Below are 19,899 nucleotides of genomic sequence, written 5' to 3' on the forward strand. Positions count from 1 at the left end.
TACTGGAGAAAATGTAGTTTCGATGTATCGCTCACGCGCTGCCTTCGATATAAAACATCTCTGCTCCAATAGAATCGTAGGTCAGAGCAGTGTCGGCAGCAGTAATAATCGCTCGTTCCTACAGAGCAGTCGCTGTAGTTCGTTGTTACGGAGCAGTCGCAATAGCACGCTGTTCCGGAGACGTCGTAGTAGCTCACTGCTAGTGTACAGCTGGAATTTGTTTCAATGTTTTTGTGATTTGTCAGCACTAATTAAGTCAGACTTGTAATGTTCAATTTTTTTACGTCATGGTTTGTAGAAATGTTTTCAATAATAAGGTTTTTCAGGATATAATTTTTACCAGTCATTTACTTGAATTTCAATATTTTACAAATTTTCCCAGATCATAGTCATGTGTCGTATAATAATCAGAGGACCAGCTATGCAGCTGTGTCAACAAGCAAAGTCAGTTTTTTTTTAATAATGCAAATCTCAGACAAATGTTGTTCAGTAGTAGTAGATAGGCCAGCATTGCACTTAGCTGTGCCATTTAGGAGCAGATATATAGATAGCGTTATCTGGCGACATCAATATGAGGTAAGAATTTTTCAGTTTATTCAGGTTGATTTGACAGGGCCATGACGTAGCACTGCGTACGTCCAAAGTTTATCATTTTAATTCTCAGTCAGTTTTATATAGGAAATTTTTACATACAGAAAGGTTACAACATAGCTAACAATTTTCGTAGTTCACTGTATCACTTACTAATGCACTCATCTCCTGGAACACACACTGCAAATTGAGCCGTTAAAGATACCACACTAGCAATACATCTCACGAAAGACATTTAACTCAGAACTGTCAGAAATGTCTGAATTATATCGCTCCAACATCAAACTAGTTAACAATCATGCCCACAAATGCTAGTGTCTTGTTATCTGAGATCTGAAGCACATAGCATACGGTCTATCGAGCTAACAGCTTGTGTCATGAACGGCAAGAAACGTAACATCTTTCAAGCGTTTTGTGCTTGGTTCCTGCCGCGCTCTTTATGATAAGGCACAAGAATCAGTGTCACACTGCTATGCATAAAAACACTGCTTCTAAACGACCGTGTCGCGACTGCTATTATATTGCAGTAGAACACGGCCAGTACTGCTGAGGGACAGGTTTCCGTCTCTTCCGCAGCCACAACCAGTCAGTCGACGCTGAGCTTCTTGAACGAACCTTCCATGCCGAACATGTCGTTCACAATTGCCGTGCCGGGAGGTCTCTTGCTCTCGTCCGATACGTATCTGTCCTGCTCAAGCAGCCAATCTCTGTACGGGTACATGATGGCGTAAGACGCGTCTGTAACAAAACAGAGAGAAACAGTTTAATACCTACGTTCAACTGTGACAGCAAAAAACAGACAAAATTAAAAACATTTAACAACACGAGGTGACTGTGTAACGGAACAACTACATCTAAACGCATTAAACAATAAATTTTTCGAAACTGTTTTCCATTCCTGTTGATCGAGTAATCTGGAAGCGATTTGTGTATGTTTGAAATGGAGATATCTTTGTGATTTATAAAATGACCTCCTTTTATATCAAAGATAAAAGGGTGTAACAGTTATTTCCTTAACTGTAAATGACTGCACTCCTTGAAGGGTTCAAATGATGATTTAATTGGAAGTAAAAACATTGCCGCGAAAATCAGTCTAATTGGACACCTGACATGCCGCGCTCGGTGCTGACGTGTGCAACAGTAGAAAAAAGGCACAACGTAGCGCGTGTCTGAAATATGCTTTGTCAACGGCCGCAGGTGTCAAATTATAATTGTGCTACACAGTGGATCGAAACATTTACAAAGCGGTGTAGCATTTAGTTGCGCGGTATTATATTGTCTCACAAATCGTCAAGAAGCGGATGCAAGAATTTTCGGACTTAACGACGCTGTAAACTTTCGTGAGTCATGGCTGCCGCTAGAACAATGGGTCTGGAAAGTGTCACGTTGGTCGGTGTTTAATAATGTATCGGGGACGTGAACAAGCTGTGTGAGATCATTGTACACCGCAATGTCAACGACTCAAACACGAAAATTTGTTTACTAGTTGTAAAAGCTGTGATGCGTAGCAGTCATTTTAGTGGAAGTGTGGATTCGTACGTGTAAATAACTTGCACATTACCATATTACAGTTCACTGGTAACAGTGACTTGAATTTGTTTTCACACACCGGACAATACTCTGTCCTCACTTCTGGGTCATTCATTTCAAATAGTAACTTACGTTATAATTACGATCTTAAGAATCGTATTTACATTTTCAGAAGCCTGAGTATTTCAATGTATGAAGTTGATTACATATCAGTTCATTTAAACTGGTTAAAAAGGTAATACATATACATTAGTCGCATTTTTCGAGGTTCCATACCTTAGTCGGTAAAAAGCGAACCCTTATAAGGTCCCTTTGCCGTCTTCCATCTGTCTGTCCCACTGATAAGATTGCTTTTCCTCAGCAACAGGTAGAAATATCAAGTAGAAATTTATGTCACATACTAAGGTCTACAGTCTCTTGGCAGCGTAAAAAGACTGAAGCTTAAAAGTCAGTGCAGTCAAAAGATACGACCATTTGTGTCATATATTTTGATACTCGCCAATTCTTTCATGAAGACCTACAGCGCACTTCCCATTGATCTAGAGCCATGGTCGTTTGTAAGGAACAAGGTTCTACATTACAACTAGAGGAGAAAATCTGAAAATTGTTGATTCGTAATTATATCACACGAAAAGAAATTTTGTCATTTGTTATTTACTGCTCTCTGTCCATCCGTTTGTTAAGATTCCTTTCTCCCATGAACTGATAGGCGTACCAAGTTGCAATTTATGTCACCTACTAAAATGTACGGATGTAGAGGCTTATCTCACTAGGGGTAAGATAGATACTGCCTACAGGAATATTAAAGAGGCCTTTGGAGAAAAAAGAACCACTTGCATGAATATCAAGAGCTTAGATGGAAACCCAGTTCTAAGCAAAGAAGGGAAAGCAGAAAGGCGGAAGGAGTGTATAGAGAGTCTATACAAGGGCGATGTACTTGAGGACAATATTATGGAAATGAAAGAGGATGTAGATGAAGATAAAATGGGAGATATGATACTGCGTGAAGAGTTTGACAGAGCCCCAGGACTAGACAACATTCCATTAGAATTACTGACAGCCTTGGGAGAGCCGCTCCTGACAAAACTGTACCATCTGGTGAGCAAGATGTATGAGACAGGCGAAATACCCTCAGACTTCAAGAAGAATATAATAATTCCAGTCCCAAAGAAAGCAGGTGTTGACTGATGTGAAAATTACCGAACTATCAGTTTAATAAGCCACGGCTGCAAACTACTAACGCGAATTCTTTACAGACAAATGCAAAAACTGGTAGAAGCCGACCACGGGGAAGATCAGTTTGGATTCCGTAGAAATATTGGAACACGTGAGGCAATACTGACCCTACGAGTTACCTTAGAAAACAGATTAAGGAAAGGCAAACCTACGTTTCTAGCATTTGTAGACTTAGAGAAAGCTTTTGATAATGTTGACTGGAATACTCTCTTTCAGATTCTGAAGGTGGCAGGGGTAAAATACAGTGAGCGAAAGGCTATTTACAATTTGTTCAGAAACCAGATGACAGTTATAAGAGTCGAGGGGCATGAAAGGGAAGCAGTGGTTGGGAAGGGAGTGAGACAGGGTTGTAGCCTATCCTCGATGTTATTCAATCTGTATATTGAGCAAGCAGTAAAGGAAACAAAAGAAAAATTCGGAGTAGGTATTAAAATCCATGGAGAAGAAATAAAAACTTAGAGGTTCGCCGATGACATTTTAATTCTGTCAGAGACAGCAAAGGACTAGGAAGAGCAGTTGAACGGAATGGACAGTGTCTTGAAAGGAGGATATAAGATGAACATCAACAAAAGCAAAACGAGGATAATGGAATGTAGTCGAATTAAATCGGGTGGTGCTGAGGGAATTAGATTAGGCACTTAAAGTAGTAAAGGAGTTTTGCTATTTGGGGAGCAAAATAACTGATGATGGTCGAAGTAGAGAGGATATAAAATGTAGACTGGCAATGGCAAGGAAAGCGTTTCTGAAGAAGAGGAATTTGTTAACAAAGAGTATAGATTTAAGTGTCAGGAAGTCGTTTCTGAGCCGTGTGTACTACCATCTTTTCGCGGCTCGTTTCCTGAGCGTCGTGTGGAGCCAATATTTTTGGGAATCGACAGTGTTTGGGCGCGATCGGGCTCTAGCAACTCGTTGCTGTCTTTCATTGCTTCGCTTCTATTTCGTTTTTCCGCGGTTGTTCAGGTTGGTCTTTTATGGAGCTCTTTCGTTTGAACTCCCGCCCGTAGTGTACCCACTATCGATTGCGAGTTCTGTCTTTGGTGTACTTAGAAACCGTAGGTTGGTAACACGACCGACCCACGTGTTTACTGCAGCAGACTCTTTGGCCTCTACTATTTATAGGCGAGCGCAGTCAAGCTGGAGGAGGCACACTCCCGACTCCGTCTCCTCAAGCTCCTTTCCGGCCATACGTGGGGTCTGGACCCCTCCACCATCCTCCACACCTACACTCCTGGAAATTGAAATAAGAACACCGTGAATTCATTGTCCCAGGAAGGGGAAACTTTATTGACACATTCGTGGGGTCAGATACATCACATGATCATACTGACAGAACCACAGGCACATAGACACAGGCAACAGAGCATGCACAATGCCGGCACTAGTACAGTGTATATCCACCTTTCGCAACAATGCAGGCTGCTATTCTCCCATGGGGTCAGATACATCACATGATACATCACATGATCATACTGACAGAACCACAGGCACATAGACATGGGGTCAGATACATCACATGATACATCACATGATCATACTGACAGAACCACAGGCACATAGACACAGGCAACAGAGCATGCACAATGCCGGCACTAGTACAGTGTATATCCACCTTTCGCAACAATGCAGGCTGCTATTCTCCCATGGAGACGATCGTAGAGATGCTGGATGTAGTCCTGTGGAACGGCTTGCCATGCCATTTCCACCTGGCGCCTCAGTTGGACCAGCGTTCGTGCTGGACGTGCAGACCGCGTGAGACGACGCTTCATCCAGTCCCAAACATGCTCAATGGGGGACAGATCCGGAGATCTTGCTGGCCAGGGTAGTTGACGTACACCTTCTAGAGCACGTTGGGTGGCACGGGATACATGCGGACGTGCATTGTCCTGTTGGAACAGCAAGTTCCCTTGCCGGTCTAGGAATGGTAGAACGATGGGTTCGATGACGGTTTGGATGTACCGTGCACTATTCGGTGTCCCCTCGACGATCACCAGTGGTGTACGGCCAGTGTAGGAGATCGCTCCCCACACCATGATGCCGGGTGTTGGCCCTGTGTGCCTCGGTCGTATGCAGTCCTGATTGTGGCGCTCACCTGCACGGCGCCAAACACGCATACGACCATCATTGGCACCAAGGCAGAAGCGACTCTCATCGCTGAAGACGACACGTCTCCATTCGTCCCTCCATTCACGCCTGTCGCGACACCACTGGAGGCGGGCTGCACGATGTTGGGGCGTGAGCGGAAGACGGCCTAACGGTGTGCGGGACCGTAGCCCAGCTTAATGGAGACGGTTGCGAATGGTCCTCGCCGATACCCCAGGAGCAACAGTGTCCCTAATTTGCTGGGAAGTGGCGGTGCGGTCCCCTACGGCACTGCGTAGGATCCTACGGTCTTGGCGTGCATCCGTGCGTCGCTGCGGTCCGGTCCCAGGTCGACGGGCACGTGCACCTTCCGCCGACCACTGGCGACAACATCGATGTACTTTGGAGACCTCACGCCCCACGTGTTGAGCAATTCGGCGGTACGTCCACCCGGCCTCCCGCATGCCCACTATACGCCCTCACTCAAAGTCCGTCAACTGCACATACGGTTCACGTCCACGCTGTCACGGCATGCTACCAGTGTTAAAGACTGCGATGGAGCTCCGTATGCCACGGCAAACTGGCTGACACTGACGGCGGCGGTGCACAAATGCTGTGCAGCTAGCGCTATTCGACGGCCAACACCGCGGTTCCTGGTGTGTCCGCTGTGCCGTGCGTGTGATCATTGCTTGTACAGCCCTCTCGCAGTGTCCGGAGCTAGTATGGTGGGTCTGACACACCGGTGTCAATGTGTTCTTTTTTCCATTTCCAGGAGTGTATAAATCCCTCATCCGCCCTATCCTTTGTTACGCCCATCCGGCCCAGATATCGACCCCCCCCCTACCTTTTATAAATCCCTCCAAATCCTTGAACGCCATGCTCTCAGCCTCACCTATCGCATCCGTCTCCCCTCCGCCACGCGGATCCTATATGATCTCATCCCCTTCCCCCACCTCCTCCTCTTCCTTGAAAGGATACAGATCCTGTACACCTCCCGCAAACTCGATCCTCCTCATCCGCTCGTCTCACCCATCCTCTCCCACCCCCACCCGCTGCCGCCCCTGTATTCCCACATCCCACCTGGTCTCCATCTCTCCACCCTCCTTACCCTCTCCCAAGGTGGCTTCCGCCAGCTCCCCCTCCCTGATGATGTCCTCCTCCCCTCCATCTATCCCTCCTATCAACTTTGATCCTCCCCCCCACTTCCTGTGTCCTTTCCTCCCTCCCTCCCTCCCTTCTCTTCCCTTCCCTTCTCTTTCCATTTCCCTTGTCCCCTCTCTCCTCCCCTCTTCCCCCGGGCTTCCCCTCCCCCTTCCTCCCTTCCCCCTATCTCCCCTACCCTTGGCATCTGCTCTCCCCTCTCCCTCTCCCACCCCCCCTCCTCCTCTCTTGGCAGGTCCCCGGACTCGTACATGGTTAGCGAACATTCGCGCGCCGGAGATCAACGCCTCATGTTCTGTGTGTGTCGTCGTTTTGTGCTTAAGTGGTTCAGTGTTATTCGTTTTTGTGCAACTACGTTCACGTGTGACACTGTTCGTCTCTGTCCAAGTGTCTGAACAAATTTAATCTTGGACTCTACACCCGTGAACGGCTCCATGTATTTTAAAAAGTGTTTGTCTCCGTTTCTATGTCCACCATGTTTTTTTCTCTCGATGTCTTCATTTGTATCTTGTGTGTTCTCTGAGGCCAAAGAGCGGCGTAGCATGCTGCTGCTGGCCTGCCTGTTAACAGGTTTGAAAAGAACAATAAAGAAAAAAAATCACGCTGGAGGAGGTTGTCGCGCAGTGGTCTTCGTGTCTGCTCTGGTGACGTCGACATCCTGTCTTCCGCTTACGGGTGTTGTTATCGAACCCGCACTTCTACACGTGGAGGAACGTCGGCCTGCTTGCGGCCCCTCTGTCCGCTCTTCACTGGTTGTCCGCGGGAGGCGGATGGCAGTCTAATCATCGCCTGTGTCGACGAAGGCAAACAAACAGTAACCATCGTGGGGCGGTGGAGCCGCCTTTCGGCGAGGGTTTGAGTCTGGGAGCAGTTCGGCTGGGTCGGTGTCTGCCGGGACGACTGGGGACGGCTCAGAATTGTGCACAGCAGTCCCGGACAAACGACGAAGTGCGCCGAGGGAAAAGAGAAAAGAAGTGTGAATGTTTCAAGTTGATGTCATTTGGGATTGAGTTCATCCAGTCGTCTTTCCCGCCTTGTGGCCACCGCTGTGGTAATCCTCTGTTCTGTTCACTGATGCAATTCTGACAGTGCAGATTCCTCCACACATCGTTGCTAACCGGTGTAGTGGTGTATTTTGGTAGTTATTTGTGTACGTTTGCACTTCTATGTTTTGGTAGTTCATCCTCCCGCCCTGTGGTTGCAGAATTTCGGGTGTGGAGCTAGTTCCTTGTCTCCCAAGATCTAATGTTGTTTTATTAAGGTTAATTCTAGTTCAGTCTAGTGTTCTGTTAATCCCTGGGTATATGTGTCCGCCATACTGTTTGCGCTGTATTTATTCTAAGTAGTTGCACTGACAGTAGTTGGGGGTTCGAGTCCTGTCGCGGAGCTGATAAGGGGTCACATTGGTTTCGGCTTGTCAGTTGGAGGGTGTTGCCTTAGAGGTTCGTTAACATTGGCATGTCAGCGTTGTCTAGCGCTACCCGGACCTAAAGAAGAACATTGTGCTGATTTGGGAAACTTGTTACACGTTCTTGTTTTCGTTTCGATTCCTGTATTTGTGAAGGCAACCGCATGAAGTAAGATCTGTTCTGAAGCTATGCTGGATCTTGCGCTCTTGGTATTTTTGGTTTTGTTTTGATCCCGACTATTTGGGTGTCAGGAATATGAAACTGTGTTGTTAATGTTTGGCTTGAACAGCGGATACGCGGCTAGTTTACTACGTGTGTAGTGGCATGGCGTCCTCGTGAAAGCGTGCCCGCTAGACTGCGATTACATCTCCTCAAAGTGTAATTTCCACCTTACTGAAACCCCCTTGTTAAAAGGGAGAAAGCAAAAAATAACTTTAGAAATACCCTCTATTTGCATGAACTACCTTACCTGTCGCTTAAGTAAATATCTGCTCAGTGGTTAAGCTAATGGGAGCACCTATCCTAAAAGCAACTAGCGCACTTCTGTTATGGTGGCCCTCGTGCCTATTTGGTCCGAAAGATTGTATAAACAGGCTTACATGCTCCGTATCGAACTTCTGATGGATTTTTTTTTGAGTGATTGTGGATTTTTAAAATTGATTATAGTGCAAACGTTTGTATTTTACCAACCGTGCTTATAAGTTATTAATGTGATTGGCTGGAATGTAATACGAAAGTTTTAGGACCATAGGTTGTCCAGGTAGAAATTTTGAAGCCATGCTGTGTTGTGAATTCATGTATTTATGTTCTATATTGCAATGAGAATTTAAAAGTGGTAAACCCACGCTTTGTGATTAATAATTAAAGATTTAAGAGTGCGTTCACTTAGCCCTTACTTATGTGTTGTGTTGTTATTATTTTTAAAAATTATAATAAGCGTTTTAGTTTCTTAAATTAAAGCCTTTCCGATTCGAAAGTGGTGCCCCTCCCATTTTGGTTAATTGTAAGCATCGAAGCAAGATTTACGTAGTTGGTGTTATGTATTGTATGTTATGAATAAATTATTTATGTGTTAAATCACGTCTGTTATGTCAATTCCTTGGCCCCGTCCACACCTTGGTCGTAGTCTTTTAATATTGAGTGATCAGACCACCGTTCCAGTTTCTGAAAGTATTTGTATGGAGTGTAGCCATGTATGGAAGTGAAACATGGATGATAAATAGTTTAGACAAGAAGAGAATATAAGCTTTGGAAATGTGGTGCTACAGAAGAATGCTGAAGATTAGATGGGCAGATCACATAACTAATTAGGAGGTACTGAATAGAATTGGGGAGGAGTTTGTGGCACAACTTGACTAGAAGAAGGGATCGGTTGGTAGGACATGTTCTGAGGCATCAAGGGATCACCAATTTAGTATTGGAGGACAGCGTGGAGGGTAAAAATAGTAGAGGGAGACCAAGAGATGAATACACTAAGCAGATTCAGAAGGATGTAGGTTGCGGTAGGTACTGGGAGTTGAAGCTCGCACTGGATAGGGTAGCATGGAGAGCTGCATCAAACCGGTCGCAGGACTGAAGACCACAACAACAACAGTACATCCCAACCTATTGTAGATAGGATCAATATTCAACAACTAAAATCTATGGTCCATTGGTGATGTAAAACAGTTAAGCTTCTAGGTCAATGCAGTCAAAAGATACGACCATTTATGTCACATATTTTGACACTCGCAAATGCACTCATCAAATCTCTCTGGGTACTTCCCGTTGATCTAGACTCTTAATATTTGGCAATAACCAAGCTTTCGCTACACATCTAAAGAAAAACATTCTGAAGCTGTTGATTTGTAACTATGTCACACGTAAAAATTATTTCTTTTCGCATTTGTTATCCGACTTCATAACTTAAAACGATATCGAAAGTATCGTAATTTCTGGGACCGACATACTAGCTGTATTCATGTCGAAATCAGGCAAAAATCGGCGACGATCTCGATTCCCGTGTTGGATGAACTGCCTGTATACATAAGTAAGTTTGTACGTAACATTGACAGTGTGAAACCTACTCACACCTGGTCAATTTCTTTTCAATTTGCTAAATAAATTTTGCTCAAAGAAAGTTAACAAGTATAGTAATAATTTTCGATAATTACTTACGTAAACGTTTTAACGATGGTTACCTAAAGGTGGCATTAGAAACAACATTGCTTGCCTCCATCTTGAATTTTTGAGTAAAAATCAGATTAAGACAATTGATTATTAATTCACCGTAATGAGATTTTCACTCTGCAGCGGAGTGTGCGCTGATATGAAACTTCCCGGCAGATTAAAACTGTGTGCCCGACCGAGACTCGAACTCGGGACCTTTGCCTTTCGCGGGCAAGTGCTCTACCATCTGAGCTACCGAAGCACGTCTCACGCCCGGTACTCACAGCTTTACTTCTGCCAGAAGTTTCAATTCACCGTAAATTTCAGAATTTATAAAATAAATTAGTTACTTCAAAGCTTGGCGATCGTAAGAACCTAGTCGTAATATTTATTTTAAAGGAGTCTAATAAGGTGAGTCACAACATCTCTATCCCTTTGCCTGCAAAGAGACGTTGTTGCACTGTTGGGTATAATCGCGATCTCGAAACAACATCAAAGGTAGGCAGTGTTAAGTTTCAGGCAATGCTTTCGCAGGAGAGGGGGAAATAAACGATCAAGCCCCTGTAGAGACCAGTTGCTTTGGTATGAGTATTCGATCGCCCTTATTGTCTAACAACATATCAGAAAGAGCAGACACGGTTAAAAAGAGAAAAGTGATGATAATAATATAGTTATTTTCCGACGTAATAGCCTTGCAAAAGCTCCATTGAGTGACAGGATAAAGCTTTTATGTTTGCTAAAAACTGTCGAGAATGAAAGACAACAACCTGTTTCACAGTCTAGGTCGAACGCCACAGGCTCACAAACGGTAGATGTAGCCTTCGATTTCACGCGTAGCGGCCGTTGACGTGGATCAGGGCTTTGGTAACTCAGTATAAACGTTTTGACCGCAGTTGGCATATTTAAACGATTTTAATAAATGAAACAAACAATAGTAAGACTAGTTGGTCCCAAAGTGTCAGTCTTGTAATAACTGGCGCATAAGAAACTATATGCGACTGTAAGAAATTTGTCGCCAAAAGTACGAACTGTATTTACGTAAAATCGTGAGGGTTTGGTCACAACTGGCTGACAGGTACAGAAATTACCGTCATTTATATAACACTATCTTCATCCACTGGTAGACACTTTCTTAGTAGGCTGCTAATGCAATACACAACAAATTGAATTTAGCTTTATAAGAGACATGTTTCGGCTTTCTCTAGAAGCATGACTACTAGTGCTGATCATTTTCCTTCTCTTAATCCAATTTCTGACAACGTGTACTCTAATTACTACGTACGAATGGGCTTCCGTAGTAGACCACGTTAGGTAAGACAATATGCCATAGCATCCATACACACATTCAGCGATTTATAAAATTAAATATGGAGGTGCATTAACTATAGTATAGGACAAACAAGGTAAACGCTTTGTCATTAGATTTAAAAACACGTAGACACAAAAGCCTGCTGTAGACCTTCAACTGTTAACCATCTTCAGACGACGAAAAACAAGTTGAATAACATCGAGAACTCCTTAGAAACTCTTCATACAAATTGGGAATGAAGAGAGGTTACTTATTTAGAAGAGATACAGATTTATAATGCATTTAGAGACCAGCCAGAATATACCTTGAACGAACAGACTCACTAAAAACTAGGATATTGTCATACTATTTGTGGAAAATCATATAACATGGCATTTTTAGAAATGATTCAAATGGCTCTGAGCACTATGGGACTTAACACCGGAGGTCATCAGTCCCCTAGAACTTAGAACTACTTAAACCTAACTAACCTAAGGACATCACACACATCAATGCCCGAGGCAGGATTCGAACCTGCGGCCGTAGCGATCACGCGGTTCCAGACCTAAGAGCCTAGAACTGCTCGGTCACAACGGCCGGCGGCGTTTTTAGATACAACCGGAATTTGTGCACTGTTGTTGTTGGCCGTTGTCCTAGGCCATGCTACACTTGTTCCTAAGTTGCACCACTTTTATCCTTGCTAGGTAGGTTCACAACAGTACGTCACTTGCTTGATACCACACAAACGTGCGGCTGTATGCCCTTACTTTATACCTGTTGACCTTTTAATTTACATCCAAGAATCTTGACCCTGTTACATCCGTATTCGAAAGGTGCTTTTAATCATTAGTAGCAAAGTCACTTATTTTTTAACATATATCGTGTACGTGTACTAAAGTACGTATATTACGTATATTTATTTGAATTGGAAAACAGGCACACATCATGTTTGTCTGTGTGTGCATGATTTAATTATGTTGACTTCGAATTTCCGTTTATATTTAGGAACCTGACCTAGTTACACATGTGTTTTAAAGGCTTTTTTTCTTGTGACTAAGCAAGTAACATCAGTTTTACCACATACCGTTTCTGTTACGATTAGTTGTACGTACTATCCTGAACTGCATTTCGCATGATATGTGTGCAGCCCACATAACGTAGCTGTCTTGAGGGTTCTCTACTCTCTTTGCAGTACAGTCGTTCCACTATACAAAATGCACACCACAACAGATCAGTAGAGAGCACTGTTCTTTAAGGTAATCAGGCCAGATTTAAATCATCACCATAAAATTAAAAATACGAGGTATCAAGTCATTAGAGATGATACAGTCCTCAACGCTTGTAAAATTACTTTATTACAGTAAGTGACATTTCAAAATCACTACCACACACATTATAATTTGAACTAACTCCATCACACAGGCCAACCAGCGGGTTTTAGGCAAAATAAAATATCTGCATGAACAAGGGATTTTGAGACAATACGTAGACTCCTGAAGTACTATGACAATCTGAACTATTTTTGCTCTTTAAAAGGTTTCCTCACGTCTGTGAAACGTTGTTCCTGATAAGAGTGGTTAGTCATAAACAGGATGTTGAACTAACCAGTTACAAGCAACGTGACTAACAGTGACAAGTGCTCTATGGAAACCCCAAAATTAATATCGTATAAACTGTAATTTCTCTGTAATCTTGATTGAGTAGTTGTTAGTGCACATTTTTGTACTTTAAACGACACTACGAACTTTTTTGTTCCTGATTGAAACCAAGGACCTACAGCCACTGTAACCAACCACAGTTTCCATGCTGGACCAAGACTCGACGAGAGCCGGCCGCAGTGGCCGAGCGATGGAAGATATTTGCAACTGATGATAACTAAAATCAACAAAGAATTGCGCGACGTTGCAAAAAGGAGGCGATATTGTGCCAACCGCAATCGGCGGTTTAAAGGACGGAGAAAGAAGAACATCTAGGACTGCCGACATGATGGTGCGTTGCCGTTGTTTCCAGATCTGTACCGTCGCTTGCAGGTATAGAGTGAGGGCCTTGTTTCACACGTTTGTGAGATTAAGTCCTCCAGAATGGTGTGGGAGAGTTAAAGTCTCGTATTTGACATTAAACAGCATCCCTTGGCTGGAATAGTATCCGAAGGCCGACATTAATCTGTCAACAATAGAATGTGGCATTGGCACTACCTGTGCCAGGTGTGGCAGTCGCGAGGCGAGATGAACATCAGCGTATTCCAACCTTTGGAGCAGGGTGTGGTTTCGGAGCGAATTTTTGCGTACGTGCAGTCGGACGTGCTGGAGCAGTCGCTGGTAGCTTGCCGCCACTGATTGCCGCAGCGATCTGGTGGACAAAACCCCTAAGCATCGCTCAGTGTCCACCGTCGCAAACGGAGACTGCAGAGCGTCCAGACCCCGTCCGACGTGCATAATCTTGGTTTTTAAATGAACACACCGCCGTTTGACTGTACTGTTGTTTATCTAATTACGACCAAGATTCATCCTTTTATGCCTTTTTCAAGTGCCTGAGTTTGTCATTAACATATATTACATGACATCAAGCTCAAAATTGTCACAGAAATGATACAGTATTTGGGCTGGACATCATTAAAGAAAGGCGTTTTTCGTTGGACGAAACCTTCTCACGAAATTCCAATCATCAACTATCTCCTCCGAATGCGAAAATATTTTGTTGACACCTACCTAGATAGGGAGAAACGATCACCACGATAAAATAAGGGAAATCAGAGCTCGTACGGAAATATATAAGCGTTCCTTCTTTCCGCGCGCTATACGAGATTGGAATAATAGAGAATTGTGAAGGTGGTCCGATGAACCCTCTGCCAGGCACTTAAATGTGATTTGCAGAGTATCCATGTAGATGTAGATTTAAAAAGTAATCGCTCCGCACGAAATGCCAGATGTAAAATCATCATATTATAAAAAGATTCGTAAATAATAGTGGGAGCACTTCATATTTAATAAAAACGGGTTCACTTTGGTATGTAAAAGCTGAACACGTGTCCTTGAGTCGCGGGGAGCGAATACATCTTAATTTATGGCCAATTTTGAGCTTCACGCCGCTGGCATGCGACATGCTTCCGTCAGGGCAATGATGTCACAGTGTTCACCCAGGACGTCGCTCCGAACTCCTAGACAAGCGTGGTCTGATGGTAATGTCTTGGATATTACAGCTTTGAGCCTTGCCGCCAACAATTGCACAACGATTTTGTAGTGTGTTGGGCATCGCGAGCGGTCGAAATTTATGGGCGCTGACACTCCCAGCCGCTTTCGGTGTTGGTATAGCATTTCCGGCCATGTTTTGCTACGAGACCTCCGTGACAGGGCGCAATAACTCATTATACGTCAACACTCATTGGGACATCATTAGCCGGCCGCGGTGGCCGTGCGGTTCTGGCGCTGCAGTCCGGAACCGCGGGACTGCTACGGACGCAGGTTCGAATCCTGCCTCGGGCATGGGTGTGTGTGATGTCCTTAGGTTAGTTACGTTTAAGTAGTTCTAAGTTCTAGGGGACTTATGACCTAAGATGTTAAGTCCCATAGTGCTCAGAGCCATTTGAACCATTTTTGGGACATCATTAGATCGCCAATTTCGAGATAAAATTCGAGTGTCAACCCAACTGGACCATGGGATTTATGCACTGTACCCTCCTTGAGTGCCACCGTTACGTCATCTACCGTCAGGGGTTCCAATAAAGCCACTGCATCCAAACCATCCACCCCCTTCTGCATCTGTTGTAATGTGTCTTCTCCCATTCCGCCGTCCATCGCCGTCCCACTGTAAAAGAGGCGGGAATGCTCTAGGAACCCTGTTGTGAAGTTAAGGGCCGACCATCCCCACTATAGAGCACTGATCAACGATTGCCGATTACGTTATGTCATCTGGACACATGGTGCGTGGAAATACGTTCTCATCGACGTTGTCCAAGTGCCGAGCACGGATCGAATGTCCCTCCAATCGACGTCTCGTGATCGCTAAAATGCACGGCTGAATGCGATGGACTTCCGCCGGACGCCCGGGCGATGAAGCCCTGAAGGACAGGTCACGGAGCGCCATGTAGTAATATTCAAGTGTATCTGAGCCATCTCGCTTTTTCCTTGCCATAATTTATTAGAGCCTTTCGTATCGCCGGTTTTGCGCATTATAGCCACTATGGAAGAGCGATAAAGCGCATCGCGTAATGCAAATATTTTAGATCTGGTAGCCATGAACAGATCAGACCTCATCGACGGTGTCAGTGTTGAGACAGGGATTAGTGATCATGATGTTGTCATTACGATTATGGTTACGAATGTTAAAAAGTCGGTCAAGAAGGCTAGGACAGTATTCTTACTAGAAAGAGCAGATAAGCAGTTGTTACAGGGTGTTTCAAAAATGACCGGTATATTTGAAACGGCAATAAAAACTAAACGAGCAGCGATAGAAATACACCGTTTGTTGCAATATGCTTGGGACAACAGTACATTTTCAGGCAGACAAACGTTCGAAATTACAGTAGTTACAATTTTCAACAACAAATGGCGCTGCGGTCTGGGAAACTCTATAGTACGATATTTTCCACATATCCACCATGCGTAGCAATAATATGGCGTAGTCTCTGAATGAAATTACCCGAAACCTTTGACAACGTGTCTGGCGGAATGGTTTCACATGCAGATGAGATGTACTGCTTCAGCTGTTCAATTGTTTCTGGATTCTGGAGGTACACCTGGTCTTTCAAGTGTCCCCACAGAGAGAAGTCACAGGGGTTCATGTCTGGCGAATAGGGAGGCCAATCCACGCCGCCTCCTGTATGTTTCGGATAGCCCAAAGCAATCACACGATCATCGAAATATTCATTCAGGAAATTAAAGACGTCAGCCGTGCGATGTGGCCGGGCACCATCTTGCATAAACCACGAGGTGTTTGCAGTGTCGTCTAAGGCAGTTTGTACCGCCACAAATTCACGAAGAATGTCCAGATAGCGTGATGCAGTAATCGTTTCGGATCTGAAAAATGGGCCAATGATTCCTTTGGAAGAAATGGCGGCCCAGACCAGTACTTTTTGAGGATGCAGGGACGATGGGACTGCAAGATGGGGCTTTTCGGTTCCCCATATGCGCCAGTTCTGTTTATTGACGAAGCCGTCCAGGTAAAAATAAGCTTCGTCAGTAAACCAAATGCTGCCCACATGCATATTGCCGTCATCAATCCTGTGCACTATATCGTTAGCGAATGTCTCTCGTGCAGCAATGTAGCGGCGCTGAGGGGTTGCCGTGTTTGAATTTTGTATGGATAGAGGTGTGAACTCTGGCGCATGAGACGATACGTGGACGTTGGCGTCATTTGGACTGCAGCTGCAACACGGCGAACGGAAACCCGAGGCCGCTGTTGGATCACCTGCTGCACTAGCTGCGCGTTGCCCTCTGTGGTTGCCGTACGCGGTCGCCCTACCTTTCCAGCACGATCATCCGTCACATTCCCAGTCCGTTGAAATTTTTCAAACAGATCCTTTATTGTATCGCTTTTCGGTCCTTTGGTTACATTAAACCTCCATTGAAAACTTCGTCTTGTTGCAACAACACTGTGTTCTAGGCGGTGGAATTCCAACACCAGAAAAATCCTCTGTTCTAAGGAATAAACCATGTTGTCTACAGCACACTTGCACGTTGTGAACAGCACACGCCTACAGCAGAAAGACGACGTACAAAATAGCGCACCCACAGACTGCGTTGTCTTCTATATCTTTCACATCACTTGCAGCGCCATCTGTTGTTGAAAATTGTAACTACTGTAATTTCGAAAGTTTGTCCGCCTGAAAATGTACTGTTGTCCCAAGCATATTGCAAGAAACGGTGTATTTCTATCGCTGCTCGTTTAGTTTTTATTGCCGTTTCAAATATACCGGTCATTTTTGAAACATCCTGTAGCATCCCACTTAGTAAATGAATCGACTTCATTTACTTCCGGTACGATGGACGTGGAAGAATTATGGGCAAATTTTAAACACATTGTAAATCACGCATTGGAGAAGTATGCGCCGAAAATGTGGGTTACGGACGGAAAAGACCCACCGTGGTTTAACAGCGAAATTCGGAGAATGCTCAGGAACCAAAGACAGTTGCACTCGCGGTACAAGAAAGATCTGGAGAATGAGGACAGGCTAAAGTTAGTAGAGATTCGTGTTGCTGTAAAAAGAGCGATGCGTGAAGCATACGACCACTACCACCGTCATACCTTAGCAAAAGATCTTGCTGAAAACCCAAGGAAATTCTGGTCTTACGTTAAATCGGTAAGCGCGTCAAAGGCTTCCATCCAGTCACTCACTGATCAGTCTGGCCTGGCAACGGAAGACAGCAAAACGAAAGCTGAAATTTTAAATTTAGCATTTGAGAAATCTTTCATGCAGGAGGATCGTACAAACATACCGCCGTTTGAGTCTCGTACAGTTTCCTGTATGGAGGACAGAGTGATAGACATCCCTGGGGTTGTGAAGCAGCTGAATGGGTTGAAAATAAATAAATCGCCAGTTCTGCAAGGTTCGTAGGAGGGCTTCTGTAAAGTTTGGAAGGTAGGAGACGAGATACTGGCGGAAGTACAGCTGTGAGGACGGGGCGTGAGTCGTGCTCCGGTAGCTCAGTTGGTAGAGCACTTGCCCGCGAAAGGCAAAGGTCCCGAGTTCGAGTCTCGGTCGGGCACACAGTTTTAATCTGCCAGTAAGTTTCATATCAGCGCACACTCCGCTGCAGAGTGAAAATCTCATTCTGGAAACATCCTCCAGGCTGTGGCTAAGCCATGTCTCCGCAATATCCTTTCTTTCAGGAGTGCTAGTTCTGCAAGGTTCGCAGGAGAGCTTCTGTAAAGTTTGGAAGGTAGGAGACGAGGTACTGGCAGAAGTACAGCTGTGAGTACCGGGCGTGAGTCGTGTTCCGGTAGCTCAGTTGGTAGAGCACTTGCCCGCAAAAGGCAAAGGTCCCGAGTTCGAGTCTCGGTCGGGCACACAGTTTTAATCTGCCAGGAAGTTTCATATCAGCGCACACTCCGCTGCAGAGTGAAAATCTCATTCTGGAAACTAAATAACTACTTGTTACGGTCCACTTGACACAGAACGCCACAGCCATTACCTGCAAACTAAGTAACTACCTGTTTTCTGGGCAAAAAATCCTAAGTATAACCAAGAAGCATTAAATTCTTGCCTCAGGCACGCGTGTAGAAGTAGCAGAATGAAGAACACCGACAATAGCAGTAATAATTGAAGTATTTCGCAACTTCACACTTTGCAATGCTATTTTTGTCTAAGAATTTGCTTCAAATAGTGAAAATTTCAAAATGACTTCCAATCGAGGCTATAAGCGTCTTTACGATCCGCTGACATGAGACTAGCATAATTTCTCTGTCAGAAGTCTGCTGATAACTAAGCGGTTAATGGAAAACTAAGCGCATCCTATGCTTCTACAGTCATGAAAGTAGAACACGTGGACTTCAGTCGTGTGGTGGATTGGTCCTAGTTTCTTAATTGAGATATATGGGTTCGATTCCCACTTACAACGTGTATGTTAAAATCACACTAACAGATCTCCTCCACGTCTAGTAATGCCAAGTGAAGGTCGTAAAGCTGCACCGTAGTTCAGAATCCGCATTACAAACATCGAATCCCTTCTCTACCAACTGGGACACAGCCGGTTTAGGTTGGGCCATAGCAGAGGCGCAAGTTGCAGCAAACAGAAACTCTGTCACCAGTGATCTTCCTTACACTAGAAACATTAGTTTATTTAATTATCCAGTTGTCATTTAAGGTCGCAAGGCTCTTACTTTACTTGAACTTGAGACGTTCAAAAATTTGATGCTGGACGATGATTCGTATTCGGTTCTCCTCTTCATCGTTGTGTGTGGGTCAGATACCACTATAGTTCGGTCATTCCGTTTTTTTTTTCCAGAGACGCAAACTCCTGTATGTCTCCACGAAAGACACATGAGGGTTCGGATCCTGGTCCAATTCAAAAATTTTCATGGTTTCATTACAAACCCGAGCATATGCGCACCGAACCACTAGTGATAAATAAATTTCGTTTCTGATGTCGCTCCGTGTGTTCTCAGCAATAACTATAGGTGGAGTTATTTCTAGTCAAACATGCACACACCTCACTGGTGTTGAGCAAACAATTCGTGGGTAGAAAACAACGGCGGTACGTGCCCCATTCGACTTCTGATCGGGAAAAAATATTTCGGATTCAAACACGTAGCTGCTGGTGAAAAAATTCTATGTCTAACATCTGACTTTACTTAGTTAAAAATCTGGTTACGCGCTCCGTTTAGGTTCGCGTCACAAAGCTGTATATCATGGCACTTTGTTTTAAACATGTGCAGATTTTGTTACTTGAAATTATACGAAACATTTTTCGTGGCTACTTTACAAGGAGATATGGGTTTTGACAGGATTCCAGGCAGTGC

General features: G+C 44.4%; 1 protein-coding gene and 2 non-coding genes across 4 annotated transcripts in view; 2 read left to right on the forward strand and 1 right to left on the reverse strand.

Moving 5' to 3' along the window:
* Nucleotides 1–346: 346 nt before the first annotated feature.
* The window catches only part of LOC126480925 (alpha-tocopherol transfer protein-like), a 149,458-nt gene continuing 129,905 nt past the window's right edge, over nucleotides 347–19,899 (reverse strand). For both annotated transcript variants that reach the window (XM_050104338.1, XM_050104337.1), the window contains one exon: nucleotides 347–1,329. In XM_050104338.1, the coding sequence (XP_049960295.1) occupies nucleotides 1,178–1,329 (152 nt within the window). In that variant the 3' untranslated portion in view covers nucleotides 347–1,177. The remainder of the gene's footprint in view (nucleotides 1,330–19,899) is intronic.
* Nucleotides 18,073–18,147, forward strand: Trnas-cga (transfer RNA serine (anticodon CGA)). Its single transcript has one exon. It is a non-coding gene; the product is annotated as a tRNA-Ser (tRNA).
* Nucleotides 18,375–18,449, forward strand: Trnal-caa (transfer RNA leucine (anticodon CAA)). Its single transcript has one exon. It is a non-coding gene; the product is annotated as a tRNA-Leu (tRNA).

Source organism: Schistocerca serialis, chromosome 5 (genome assembly GCF_023864345.2).
Source record: "Schistocerca serialis cubense isolate TAMUIC-IGC-003099 chromosome 5, iqSchSeri2.2, whole genome shotgun sequence".
NCBI lineage: Eukaryota > Metazoa > Arthropoda > Insecta > Orthoptera > Acrididae > Schistocerca > Schistocerca serialis.